Below are 14,250 nucleotides of genomic sequence, written 5' to 3' on the forward strand. Positions count from 1 at the left end.
CAGGGACGGGGGAGCCTGGTGGGCTGCCGTCTATGGGGTCGCACAGAGTCGGACATGACTGAAGCGACTTGGCAGCAGCAGCAGCAGCATCTAGTTTCTTAGTTAGAGGCTGAGATTATTGATTTGAGACTCTTCTTTCTAACACAGGACTTTAGGGTTATATATTTCCTCCTAACTGGTGGAAACTCTCTCAAGGGAGTATGCTGGGACAACTGTAGGGTTCAACTTGTGTTTTTTAATCTCTTAAGGATTAGTATTCTTCATTGCCTGATGTCCGGTGTCTTCAAAACTGTTGTTTCATGTATTTTGTCCATGTTTTGTTGTTGTTATTTCAGAAGAGAGAATAATTCTGGTTTTTGTTACCTTTGTCTCTGGAAGCAGAAGTCCTAAGTTCTAATTCATTTATTATTATTATTTTAAAAATTCCAGTGTCTCCTAGAACTACAGAATGAAGCTGTGTTCATGTGGACTGCTGAACTGGAAAATATAGCCACTCTCTGCTTTAAGGCTTTGGAAAACTCTAACTATGGGGTACGAGTGGCAGTGTCTAAACTCTTAGGAACAGTCATGGCTACAGCGCTGATGCCAAAACAAGCAACAGGTATCATTTTCCAGCCCCTAATCTAGACTGTAACAGGTATTTGAAGATATATGGAATGCTTCCTTCTAGATGACTTACTACTTCTAGCCAAGTCAATTTAAAGAATTTAAATTGTTAAATATGCTTGTCTACATTTTCATAAAATGGGAGTTCCCACATGGCTTTTTCCTTGATATGGTCAGGACATTTTTTATGATAATACTGGATAAGATTACATGTAGCAAGTATGTTGGACATTTAAGCAAATAAGATTTATGGAATGGTTTTGTATCCATCCAAATGTACAGGGATTAGAATCTGGCAGAGTAAATCTCCATTCATAGCAAAGTATTTTTCTTTTCTTGACCATTATTATAAGCCGAATCAGAGGCAGTGTTGATTTCCCCAGTTATTTCTGCTGTGCCCCATAGTTCCATAGAGATGCTTCAGGGACAACTCTGAGTATTAGATGTTGAGTGAACCCAGCTCTGCTGTTCCCACGCCTACTCCATCTCTGTATTGTAGAAAAAGACTCAGATTACAGGTTCAAGTCCTAGCTCTTATGTTTATTTGCTGTGAAACCCTTTGAGCTTTGGTCTTTTCATCTTTAATGATAATTTTTTCAATCTCTGAATTAGGTAACAATGATAATGATGATAGGTAACATTCATTAAGTGCTAACTATGTATAAGGCACTGAATTAAGCATATAGCAGAGTTATTTTATTTAATCCTTTCAAAAGCCCTATTAATCCTGAGTACTACTGTTATTCTCATTTTATAAACAAGGAAATTGAGGCTTAGAGAGATGGTGTCATTTGTGGTGTAATGAGTGTTCTATTAAGTGAAATCAAAACCCAGGCATCAAATTCTAAAGTCCGGGTACCTAATCATGAGCTTTATGCCTCTCCTGCAGAATTTTTGTGAAGATTGTATTTGCTACTCTATATGAAAGGACTTTATGAAGTAGGAAGCTCTTTACCAGGGATAGCAAGTTGGTTGCAGTCCAGTGACATTTCAACCCGTAGATTAACTGTTGTACAGAAAGCATGGTCTTCACAAAGTTTCACTGTGTCCATCTCAATTGGGAGTGAGGGCTGTAATCAGTTAGCATTACCTGCTATGGATGTACTTTCTCCTTGTTGTGTTCCCATCCATATAAAATTAGCATAATTGTTAGACTATTTTGGCATAGATTTATTGAATTGTTTTTAATTTGTAGCACCTTCCATTTTTTTTTTAGCATTTTTTGCCTCCAAATTAAATTTATTTTTACAAATACTTTGTAAATTGTAAGATTAGAAGAAAATAAATGACTCTGTCTCCTTTGTAGTAGTTTAAGTATCCTTAAAAATAATTGCTTGAGTTTTAAAACTAGATTATTAGAAAACATTTAAATTACAGCAAAATATATTTGCTTTATAAATTTACTTTTTTTTCCTGAAAGTAATGCGCCAGAATGTGAAGCGAGCAACCTTTGATGAAGTCTTAGAACTCATGGCCACAGGATTTCTGCGTGGAGGGTCAGGTTTCTTAAAGAGTGGTGGAGAAATGTTGAAAGTTGGAGGGTCTGTTAATCGTGAAGTGAGAGTTGGAGTTACACAGGTTTGTAATATATATGAATAAGAGAATCCTGTTCATATCACTTGTGAAATTTCATTGAAGACTTGTACTAAGTAATAGCACATACAGAGATTTTTAATGCTATCTAAAATTTAATAATTAAAAAATGTCTTTCAAAGCATTTCTCTTACTAAATGAATGAATTACATTCAAATTATAAATTGCATGCTTATATGGAAAGTTAAATACTTAATGATGTGTCAATAAACCTACATCTGCTACATCTATCTATCTCTAACAAAAGTTTCCCAAATTTTACTTGGTAGAAAATCAGATGTAGAATAGTTTAGTTTTAATTGAAATTTTATTCAAGTGGCTTGAGGAATTTAGATTTAATGTTTTTCAACAATGCTTGTAGCTAAAAATATTGGTTGGTATTTTGGATTTATCATCATTGCTTAATCACCAATGTACTTCTGAAGTTAAACCTTATGTGAGATAACTTCAGAATAATTAATACCAAATAAGATATTATAGTTAATAATATAATAATAGTTAACACCTAATACAAAGAGTTGGACACAGCTGAACACACACACATTAAAATGAAATGATATTTTTGTAATCTTAGTCAAAATCATCCAATTATACCTTGTTCCAGAAACAAATATAAAATAGAAGTAAACCATTTCAATCTAATAGTCATAAGCAAATGTTTTATAGCTCTAGGTCAGCATTTATTTAGCATGTTGGGGCTTATTACTGTATCATCTTCATCAGGGCTTCCCAGGTGGCTCGGTGGTAAAGAATTCACCTGTCAATGCAGGAATTGCAAGAAACATGGGTTCGATCCCTGGGTCAGGAAGATCCCCTGGAGTAGGAAATGGCAACCCACTGTAGTATTCTTGCCAGAAAAATCCTATGGACAGAGGAGCCTGATGAGCTACAGTCCATGGGGTGTCAGAGAGTTGGCCACGACTGAGTGCACACACCGGCACACACACATCACCTCCATCACCTTCATCCCCAGGGTGATTTCACCTTTTCTTCCTACTCACACCACTCTCTCTCTGTTCTTCATGAAGCTGTTATCCCAAGAACTGTGTTTAGTTAAAGATACTTCAACCGGTAAATCCTATGCTACAAGTACTAAAAAGATCTCAAGTTTTAAATTTTCTCAATTGTAACCTCAAAGATAAGTTATTTCGCATGCTGTCATTAGTTATTTATGTAGTTGTTTTATCTATAATTTCAGTTCGTGTATATAAATTTACCTGACGTTGTATCTTAATCTGTTTACAGGCATATGTTGTTTTTGTAACAACGTTGGGTGGCCAGTGGTTGGAGCGTAGCTTTGCTACATTCTTGTCTCATGTACTTGATCTGGTTTCCCATCCTCGGGCAACACAAACACATGTGGAGGCTGTGTATTCCAGACGATGTGTCTCCTTTATCCTAAGAGCTACCGTGGGCAGTTTGCTAGGTGAAAAAGCCCAGATTGCAGCTGCCAAAGAAATATGCCAGGCTATTGGAAAACAAATGAAAGCAGTAGGTAAGAACTGATGTCATGTATGTGCTGTTGGTTATTTAGTCATTTAGTTCTTTATTGTTATCCTTAATAAATACTGATAGATCTGATTGGTTCATATCTCTTTCTGGAATGTGTTTTTTTTTTCCTTCTTTTTTTCCACCACGCCATGCAGCATGTGGGATTTTAATTTCCCATTCAGGGATTGAACCTGCACCCCCTGCGTTAGAAGCATGGAGTCTTAACCACTGGACCACCAGGGAAGTCCCTGGACTGTGTTTTAATAGTCATTTTTATTGTGTACTCTTATTTGATATTAAAACAACATATAATTAGAGTAAATTGGAGTTTTTAATATTTGGGTAGTGTGCTTGTAAGATTAGGTTTTTTCTATTTTATTTCTAGTACCTTTACTGATTATAGCTCTCCTGGTATGCAGTAGCATATTGAGGAATCTTTGAGGAATAACCTATTATGGTTTTTCTTCTTGGAGCCTGTTGTTTTATAAATACATGTTGTTTTCCCCACCCTTATTAGGCTTGATATGAAGACTTAAAAACAGTTACAGGTGGTTTTTAACCCATTACAGAGTATACTGTGAAGCCTCAGTAATTCATAATTAAAAGAAATCCTCTTCTAGGCAGTATCTAATTTTATAACTTTTTCAGATTAACAGATAGTTATTGAGTATTTGAGATTGCAAAGCAGTAATTCAGGTTTTGAACAATGAGTAGGATAGTTACTGTCTTCATGGTGCTTATAATGCAATTAGGGAACTAATGCCAGGTAAAATATGAATTCTATGAGATAGTTTATTTTATCACTGTTGGGAATATACATTAATCAAGAAAATTATATTGCCTAACAGATGTCTTTAGAAATAAGAATTTAATGACTGTATAATATGCAGGACTTTACATTTAGAGAATTAATAAATTCTTATAAAATTAATGAAAGTGAATTTTTTTGTTAGTAGCTTACTAGGCAAATCATATTTTAAATGGACTAACTGAAAGTTAGGAATTAAAAGATGTTCAAATTAATGAGGTATTGTTATATATGTTAAAGTAGTAATCTGTCCTAGATTCACAACTTTAAAGATATTTGTTTGTTGATTTATTGAAGAAATGTTTGAGTGCCAAAAACACTGTGCCAAATGGTGGGAGTAAAATAGCAAGCCACACAGATAGCACCTGTTCAGGGAACTTCTAATCAATAACCAAGAGAGTCTATGCATTTCCAAGTCCAGAAGTATCAAAGGAGAAAAGAGGTGTTTAATTTTAGTCCATAATTTATTAATCTGTTATTTCCTATTATTCTATATTTTATAGCCTGTTAATTCATAATGAATGTAAGTAAGATAAGAAAGTTTGTTACTGTCATTTAAGGGTCCTGAGGTCATAGATTAGTCATTTGATTTTTAAAATGGTAAAAGAATTAAACACAGTGCTATGTATCTGGAATTTATGGGCCAGGATATAGTCTCAGTTAGTAATTTGACAAGGAGTTTTTAGTTGTTTCATGATTAAATACATATCAATTCTATTGGAAGCTAAAAGATGGGGGAAAGGGTCAACAACATTAATGGAAACTTTGAGAAACATCCCAGTAAGAAATTCTAAAGTCACTCTCTTTATAGATATTCTTTCTGGTCAGTAATTTGACAGTGATGCTACCAACACATTGCAGCTCTTGAAATAGCGGTGATAATGATAAAGTAACAATAATAGCTCCTAATGTTTACTGAATGTGTACTGGGGGCATCATTGATTTTTTATCATTGTAATTTTTATTTGTGTTTCCCTAATTATTAGAGATACAAACAGAGTGCTTAACAGTCAGGCACTTTCTTCAGCGTTTATAATTTAAAAACAAAATTGTACAGATCAAAAAATTATATCATGGTTTAATTCAGCCACATTCCATACCTGATTTTGTGCTTCCAGAAGCGGTAGTGAATGACACTAGTGGGGAGAACAAGTCTGGAGCAGCAGACATTGCGGCAAGCCAACATGTGATGGTCTGTGCCCTGCAGGAGCTCGGGAGCCTGGTGCAGAGCCTGAATGCCACTGCGTCCCCTCTTATTCAGGAAGCATCTATAGGTGTGCTGTTCACTTATAGGCTGGAATATTTTTTTCAATATTTTTAAAAGTCATAGGTGTGATTGATAAACTCCCAGTTGGTTGCTTAACATGGTAATTAGCAGTTTAAATCATCCGTTAAAAGTTGGGTTTTATTTAGGATTCACTGTGATAGTGAATCTTGAATTAAATGTTAAAATAATGGTTTGAGAGACAGAAATAGTCATGGTAGTTTTGTTTCTAAACTTTATTGAATACATCAGCATTTTATAATTCATTGGATATAATTGTACTATGGTCTTTGTAGAAAACTTTCCTTTAAAGTACTTACCTGTTTATGAGTTGATGTGTGTGTTTTTTCACACCAGTTCTGAAAGTATCTGTGTCAAATTGTAACACAATATTAATGATGGTGTTATACATAGTCTTTTAACTCATTAAATTGTGTGACTTTATTAAAGAGTAATTTTGAGTATTTTTTTTAGGCCTTTTGGAGACTGTGACTTCAGTGCTTCTCCATCCAAGCATGGCAGCTCGACTTGCTGCTGCCTGGTGTTTGCGCTGTGTGGCTGTGGCATTACCTTTCCAGTTGACGCCATTTCTAGACAGATGTGCAGAACGGCTCAACAACTTAAAAACTTCACCAGAAGCTGTTAGTGGATACAGTTTTGCAATGGCTGCTTTGTTAGGTGGAGTTCATCAGTGTCCTTTGGGCATTCCTCATGCCAAGGGAAAGGTATGGACAAAGATCCTAGAATTTTAAGTGCTATCCCATGGGCTTTATTTAGTCTCCATTGGAATACCTTCTGTGTTTGATGTCGAACTGGGTGATCAAACAAAAACAGTTTTACTGTGATAATAAGTGACATAGTATTCTGTTTATATGGAGTTATGCCATGGTGTACTGTGCTTAGTCGCTCAGTCGTGTCCAAGTCTTTGTGACCCCATGTACTATAGCCCACCAGGCTCTTCTGTCCGTGGGGATTCTCCAGGTAAGAAACTGGAGTGGATTGCCATACCCTCCTCCAGAGGATCTTCCCAACCCAGGGAGCGAACCCAAGTCTCCCACATTGCAGGCAGATTCTTTACCATCTGAGCCACCAGGGAAGCCCATGAATACTGGAGTGGGTAGCCTATCCCTTTTCCAGGGGATCTTCCCAACCAGGAATTGAACCGGGGCCTCCTGCATTGCAGGTGGATTCTTTACCAGCTGAGCTACCAGGGAAGCCCATATGGAGTTGACAAACCCTAATTAAAATTTGATATTTACATCTGTTACAGGAATAATAGGTTTTGTCTGGGTATGGTATCATTTTATGATTTATTTATTTTAGAGAGATATTAAAAAAGCCTTATACTGATTCTTTAGAAATCAGAGCTTTTCTTTGGAGTTTTAGAAATATAATTCACATTGCTATATTCAAAATGTCAAGAGAATGTACTGTTGCCATAGTTAGCATTTTGGTAATACGTAATAAAAGTTGAATAGCTGTCATGAATCAGTTACCTTTTTTTCGCCTTTCTTTCTGCTATACCATATACTACTATGAAGATTTTCTTCTTAGGAATACTAAGTGTTTATATAAGTATTATTTGCAACTTTATACTGAGCTAAATTTTTAATTTTTTTTTTTCTGGGTTACTCAGCCCATGTCCATTCATTTCTGTGACTTCGATAGCTACTACTCAAACCTGGGCTTCCGTCTCCCTTTGTCATATGCTTGTCTCCTACTGATTTTCCTTCTTTGGAGTCTTTTTCTCCCATCTCTTCTATATTTTTTATTTAATATTTTATATATGCTCAAAGACCCTTAGAGACTGCCCAGGATCAGAGAATAAAATATAATCATCTCTGTCTGCTAAACTGTATCTTCATAATTTGCCTTAATTCTGCCCTTTCATTCTAGTTTCCCATTGCGCTAGTCAGACTAGCCATATTGCTCTCTTTCCAAGCTTTTTTTCAGCCTCCGTGTCTTTGCTTATGCTAACATCTTACATTAGAATTTCATCCCTCTTCTTGTTCACCTGCACCAAACTTAGCTGCTTTGTTTAGAAGCCCAATTCAAGTTCCATCTCTTCCATGAAATACCTTCAAAGCTACTCAGTCTATGGTAGCCTTTCTCCTTGCTGACCTCTGCATCTGTACTATTATTCTGTCATTTGACTGTATGCTGGTTGTTACTTCCCTTTTTTTCCTATCTCTTCTCTAAGACTAAGCACCTCAAGATTAGCTTAATGGCAAATTTATAATAAGAGTTCAACAAATCTTTAAGTGTAGATTTACAGTACTACTACTAATAGCATTTATTAAGTGATTACATGGGTCAGCACCATTCTGAGTGCTTTCCTGTATTAACTTATTTAATCTGCACGTGAGTGACATTGGTTCTCCTGTTATTCCTATTTTAGTAATGAGGCATAGAGATGAAGTTATTATAGGTCAGAAAGCTAGGAAATGACAAAGCTCGGATATGAACTCAGGCATCTTGGCTCTGGAAGTCATATTCCTAACCACTGTGCTGTTCTGGGTCTTCTCTGAGTCAGCAGTGCAATTGGGATTGAGTAGGTATTGATGTTGCCTCTTTAAAAGCATGTTAACAGCAACAACAAAAAAGGACAAATTCTTTTTTAATTTTAATAAAAGTATACTAGCTATGTATTTTCTTATTTGATCTTGTTAACTTGTTTAAATTAAAATCCAGTTCTAAACCTCTCTTGCAGATGGTTGTTAGTATTGCTGAAGATCTCTTACGAACTGCCGCCCAAAATAGCAGACTGTCTTTACAGCGTACCCAAGCTGGATGGCTCTTACTTGGAGCACTTATGACTTTAGGTACAACTATTTTTGAGTAGGATTTTGTCTTATTCTGTAACTGTCAGTAGACTGTAAAGAAAGTTTAAAAGTATTCAACTTCACATTCTAGACTTCGAATGAGGCTGTAAAATGATAATGTTTTTCTCATCATTTGGTGTGAGATTTTTTGGTAATTTCTGTTTATGTACACTTAGTGAGAAAGCAAAAGTCGCTCTGTTGTGTCTGACTCTTTGCGACCCCATGGACTGTATATTCCATGGAATTCTCCAGGACATAATTCTGGAGTGGGTATCCTTTCTCTTCTCCAGATCTTCCCAACCCAGGGTTCAAACCCAGGTCTTCCACATTGCAGGTGGATTCTTTACCAACTGAGCCAAGTTTCACCTTTACCATCAGAATAGCCATGGTCTAACTGATTAGCCTATTAAAAGAGATATTCTGTGCCCAAAGTAAAGGCTAGTGACATGATTTTAGTAGGATGCTAAAGTCACACAGTAAGCAATATCTCTCGTTGGTGTTACGTCTTTGGGATTATTCTTATGCACTTCATCGTCCTAAGTGTTATGACACATCTGAGATGCAGGTAAAGTTTAGCATTACACATAGAACAGAAGTACATGTTATCATTGTGATAATATATGGTATCAATGTTATCATTGTAATAAGGTGTGTCCACTTTTTACTTCACATTTTCGACTTCTACTATAAAAAGTATGTGTGTGTGTACTAACTGCAAAGTTGCTAACTGCTTGATTCATCTACCTTTTGAAAATTGAACCTTGACCTGGTTTTCTAAAGAAAATAACAAGTGGTAACTTTTTTCCAGAACATTATGTTAAGTATATTAGGTGGTATATTAAATGAATTCCTTAGCAGTGTAAATATAGGTTTCTACTTCTAAATATACTACTCCATGAAAATTAACCATATAAATTGCCCTTAAAATGGAGTAGTAAATATTTATATGTCTGTGTTTAAGAATGGGTGTATATGTTTATATACATATATGTTTATAGAAAAGACATCATGAAATGTGGCCCAGATACACTTTATTGTTGATAGAATGTAATCTGTCATTCTGAATATATTTGAGTAATTTCTTTTAGATGACGTTTTGTGGATTTATTTTCTGTCGGATGCTATAAATGTTGTTAGTTTCTAGATGAATTTTACTATGCTTCAATAGATATATATTTTACTTACAAAATAAAAAACATTTTGAAAATGTTAATATTAGAGATTAAGATAGGGTGAGATAAGAATTATTGTTAAAGCTTATTTGGGGCTCTTTTCTATGACTCTTTTTCGTAGTGTTATATATAGTATGGTTTTGTATTCCCTTTTTCTTGGTTAGGACCGTCTGTTGTTCGTTACCATCTACCCAAGATGTTGTTATTGTGGCGAAACGTTTTCCCTCGTTCTTTAAAGGAGTTGGAGGCTGAGAAGGCCCGAGGGGATTCTTTTACCTGGCAGGTAACATTGGAAGGTCGTGCTGGAGCTTTATGTGGTAAGAACTGAAGGGGTTGCTCTTTCACAATATTATTTTCTTACTAAAATATTTGTGAAGTGAAGGTAAATCATTGCTTCAGTTTTTTATTTTGATATATAATGAGTTTGTAGACTTTTACATTTAGAAAAAAACTTTGTAAATAATCTATACCAGTTTACTAATTTTGTAATAAAAATGAATTTAAGTCTTTGAAAAGGAGGTTAGAGTTTGTGATCAAACAGGAGCTAGAACCCAGGCCTCTTAATTCCCAGTTACTGTGGTCTTCCACGTGAAGAATCAGAGTCATCATGTAAAAAAGCCCAGTGCTTATTTAAAGGAAAAAGAAACTCAGGATTACCAAGTTTACTGAGTTTACAGTTAGTCTTTTCATACAAATAGCTGTTTTCTCCTATCAGATCTGCAAAAGTTGATACATTTTTTAGATATCAGCATTTTTAAGAAGTGTGAAATAAAGTTGTTTTTGTTTGAGAGTCAGCAACTTATAGGAAAGGCTCAAGTTTTGTTTTATTTGGGAACTAAAATTACAGAGTGACTATCCTTTTTTGTTTTTTCACTTTATTTGAAGGTGAAGAGTACTTCTTTTTCCAAACTGTGGGAGACGGATGTGCACTTAACCATAAACACGGCAGGGCAGAGTGTCAGTTTTGTTCCCATGTATTTGAGAGGTGGTAGCTCTACTGCTAAGGAGCCAACAAAGATACCTCTGCTCACTGAGACATTATGTCCACTCCTGGTTCTCTTCAAACAGCTTTCTGTTTCAGTCATCTGAATTCACACGGGGTCACAGGCCTCTGAATTCTCGCTCACGGAGATCTTCTTAACAGACATCTTTCCTTCCTCTGTTTCTGTTGTCCACTCTTCCAGCCTTTTCTAATGAGTTTTCTCTGTCGTTGCAGTTGGTTCTTCTTTTGGTTTGATCTTGTTTCAGAACCTGATGTTTTGTAATAATTAAAAATTTTAGGAACCTTTATATAACTTTATAAATTGTTTGTCTTCACAAAAGCTGTTTCAAATCAGTCTTTTTAAAATTTTTATCTAGCAATGAGGAGTTTTGTTGCACATTGTCCTGAACTCCTAACTGAAGATGTGATTAGAAAATTGATGACCCCTGTTGAGTGTGCCATGACTATGATGTCACAGTAAGTAGGCAATTAGAACACGTTAACATCCAATTTTATATATTTAAAAGTTGCCATGTTTTATAATTCCCTATACTGTCATATAGAAAATGTACTAAACTTTATGTAAAGTGAATTTAAAAATTGTAGTGATATAGATTGAAATAAAATTGTGTTTTATAGTGTCTCTGTTACTAACAGTAAAAGTCACAAAATAAACAAAAACATATAATACTTACCAGTGTACTTTGACGGTACATTGATAGCGTCTGGATATCATCTGGATATCACATTGATTTGACTGGAAAAGAATGTTTGTAAGTACTGCTTATTCTAATAAGCTGATATGAATTATACTTTTAACATTTTAGCATTCCCTCTGTAATTAAAGCCCATGGAGCTCATCTGAAAGCTAGTGCTGCCATGGTCCGTTTAAGGCTTTATGATATCTTGGCATTGTTACCTCCAAAAACTTATGAAGGTAAGTAAAATTTGTGGATGTTTAATAAAAATTCTTCGTTATGCCTTTCCAGTTCTTCACGATATCATAGAGTTCTGACCCTGGTTGCCCCACTGACTCACTATGCAAAGGAAGGCCACCATTTTCCTTTTCATCATACTGAGTGGCTAACACTTGTTGAGCACTGCTGTGTTCCAGGTCCCATCCTAAGCCCTTTATAAGTATTGGTGTCTTTGACTCTAACCACAAACCTCATGAGGCTAAAATATAGCTTTGTTTAAAGGTGAAGAATCTTGGGTACTTAGAGGTTGTGTAGCTTGCACATGTCTGGGAGGTAGTAGCAGAGCTTGAATTCAAACCCAGCTGGTTCATATTCAGAGTCTATGCTTTTGATGACTATCCTAACTGTTATGATATAGCCAATAATTTAGGAATCTGTAGGGAGAATATTAATATACTTTTGCAGAAGTTAAATGTCATATAAAATGTTAATATCCCAGGGCAAAACCGTGCCTGAGAATTTTGATATGCTCTGGTTCAGTGTTTGCACGTCACTGAGTAATTAATAGTAAATAATAATCATATTTAACATATTTAAAATAAAAGAACTTTTCCTGAATTTGAGTTTTTTATTTAAATAATTTGGACTAAAAGGCCCAATATAATAATGAAGAAGTGCCATTATTGTGTATTAAAACCAGCAATGAAATATTTAATACTGATTTTTCAAAAAAAAAAGGAAATGGGGATTTAATTATTTTACTTCTGTTGAACATATTGCTGCTCTTTGTAGGTAATGATTGTCATCTTCTTAAAAAGTATTATTTTTGATCTGATCTGAAGTTCTGTTTTTTAGGCTCTTTCAATGCACTTCTTAGAGAACTGGTAGCAGAATTCACTTTGACTGACAACTCAGCCAACACAACTACTTCCCTCCTCAGATCCCTCTGCCACTATGATGATAGTGTTCTTCTTGGGTCTTGGCTTCAAGAAACTGATCATAAATCAATTGAAGACCAGGTAGTAAACTATACATTGAAATGGTTACTAGCTTGATTGATAAACAATGGTACTAGTATACATTGTCATTTAAAAAGAAAATATTGTACACTAAGGTTTACTTTTCATTTATCTTTCTTAAGACATTTAAAAATATCTTCTTAGTGGTTGATAAATAAGGAGAAAAGGTAAGTAGCAATAGTTAGAATTGGGTGAGTTGTCTTTATTTAATAGTCTGTGTATTTAGATATCCTGTGGCTGCTTTTGCAAAGATCAGTTTTGACTAGCTTTTTGGTTGTTGGTGTTCTGTTTTGGTTTATTTTGTGACACATTAGAGAGGAATAAAGTTTAGTAGGCTGAAGATTTAGAACCTTTTTTTGCCCACTGCATACATTATTTCATATGTACTTTTTAAAAAGTTTCTAAAAGTCACTTTAAAAAACTTTTTTTGTGGGTTTAAGTTATTCCTGATGTTATTTTGCTTACACATTTTAAGGTGGGTACTGTAAAAATGTTTCAGAATGAACAAGATTTTTTTAAAAATTATATCAACTGTTGTGACTTTTTTAGATAGCCAAATTACATCTTTCTCTGTTTAAACATTTCCATAGTTAATCATTCTGTTCTTTTATTATTACCTTTTCTCTTTCCTCCTCTGTTTTACTCTTCATGCCCAGTACTTGGTAAGTGAATTTCCTAAAGTAGATTTCGAATGATTTTTATGTCCTCTTTTTGCAGCTCCAGCCAAACAGTGCATCTGGGAGTGGGGCTCTGGAGCATGACCCATCCTCCATTTACTTACGAATACCTGCTGGAGAAGCTGTGCCTGGGCCTCTTCCCCTTGGAGTTTCAGTCATTGACGCTTCTGTGGCTCTTTTTGGTGTAGTGTTTCCTCATGTTTCTTTTAAACACCGGTTAGTTTCAAGTCATAGTTAAATATAAATTATTTTTAAGTAGTAGATTACCCAGCCAATGAGTTTCCTTCTGTTTCTCATTCATTAAGTGTTTTTATTGTGAAAAGATGTGAAATTTTGTCATTCTTTTATTCCATCAATTGAGATGATTTGGGGTTTTTTCATTCATTCTATTAAGGTGATATATCACATTGATTAATTTTTGTCTGTTGAACCATTCTCAAATTCCAGGAATAAATCCCACTTGGTCATAGTGTATAAACCTTTTAATGTACTGCTTTAGTTTGCTCGTATTTTGTTGAAGATTTCTATGTCAGTATTTGTATTTGTAATTTTCTTGTAGTGTCTGCCTGTCTTTGGCATCAGTGTAAAAGTTTTCAAAGTATATTCTGGATGCAAAAAAAAAAAAAGTTCAAACAATAGTCTCACAAACATAATAACATAAATTGAATGCAGACTCCACATAATTTGAAATCGTTTTTCAGGTTTGAGCCCATGTTCTGGCATCTAATAACTATTGTATTGTGGACCAGGTCTTATACAACAAAATTTTCATTGTAATAATTTGTTTGCCAGTTTATAAGACATAGTAGGTTTGCCTGTATCTTTAGTTGCTGCTGCTGCTAAGTCGCTTCAGTCGTGTCCGACTCTGTGCAACCCCATAGACGGCAGCCCACCAGGCT

General features: G+C 35.0%; 1 protein-coding gene across 1 annotated transcript in view; it reads left to right on the forward strand.

Moving 5' to 3' along the window:
* Nucleotides 1-14,250, forward strand: part of HEATR5B (HEAT repeat containing 5B) — a 98,132-nt gene that overhangs the window by 16,869 nt on the left and 67,013 nt on the right. Inside the window, exons 6-16 of the mRNA XM_081596196.1 lie at nt 430-601; nt 2,027-2,184; nt 3,445-3,694; nt 5,617-5,772; nt 6,237-6,487; nt 8,473-8,584; nt 9,921-10,073; nt 11,116-11,215; nt 11,566-11,675; nt 12,511-12,674; nt 13,392-13,567. Of these exons, the coding sequence (XP_081452322.1) occupies nt 430-601; nt 2,027-2,184; nt 3,445-3,694; nt 5,617-5,772; nt 6,237-6,487; nt 8,473-8,584; nt 9,921-10,073; nt 11,116-11,215; nt 11,566-11,675; nt 12,511-12,674; nt 13,392-13,567 (1,802 nt within the window). The remainder of the gene's footprint in view (nt 1-429; nt 602-2,026; nt 2,185-3,444; nt 3,695-5,616; nt 5,773-6,236; nt 6,488-8,472; nt 8,585-9,920; nt 10,074-11,115; nt 11,216-11,565; nt 11,676-12,510; nt 12,675-13,391; nt 13,568-14,250) is intronic.

Source organism: Giraffa tippelskirchi, chromosome 4, assembly GCF_054371585.1.
Source record: "Giraffa tippelskirchi isolate mGirTip1 chromosome 4, T2T-mGirTip1v1.2.pri, whole genome shotgun sequence".
NCBI lineage: Eukaryota > Metazoa > Chordata > Mammalia > Artiodactyla > Giraffidae > Giraffa > Giraffa tippelskirchi.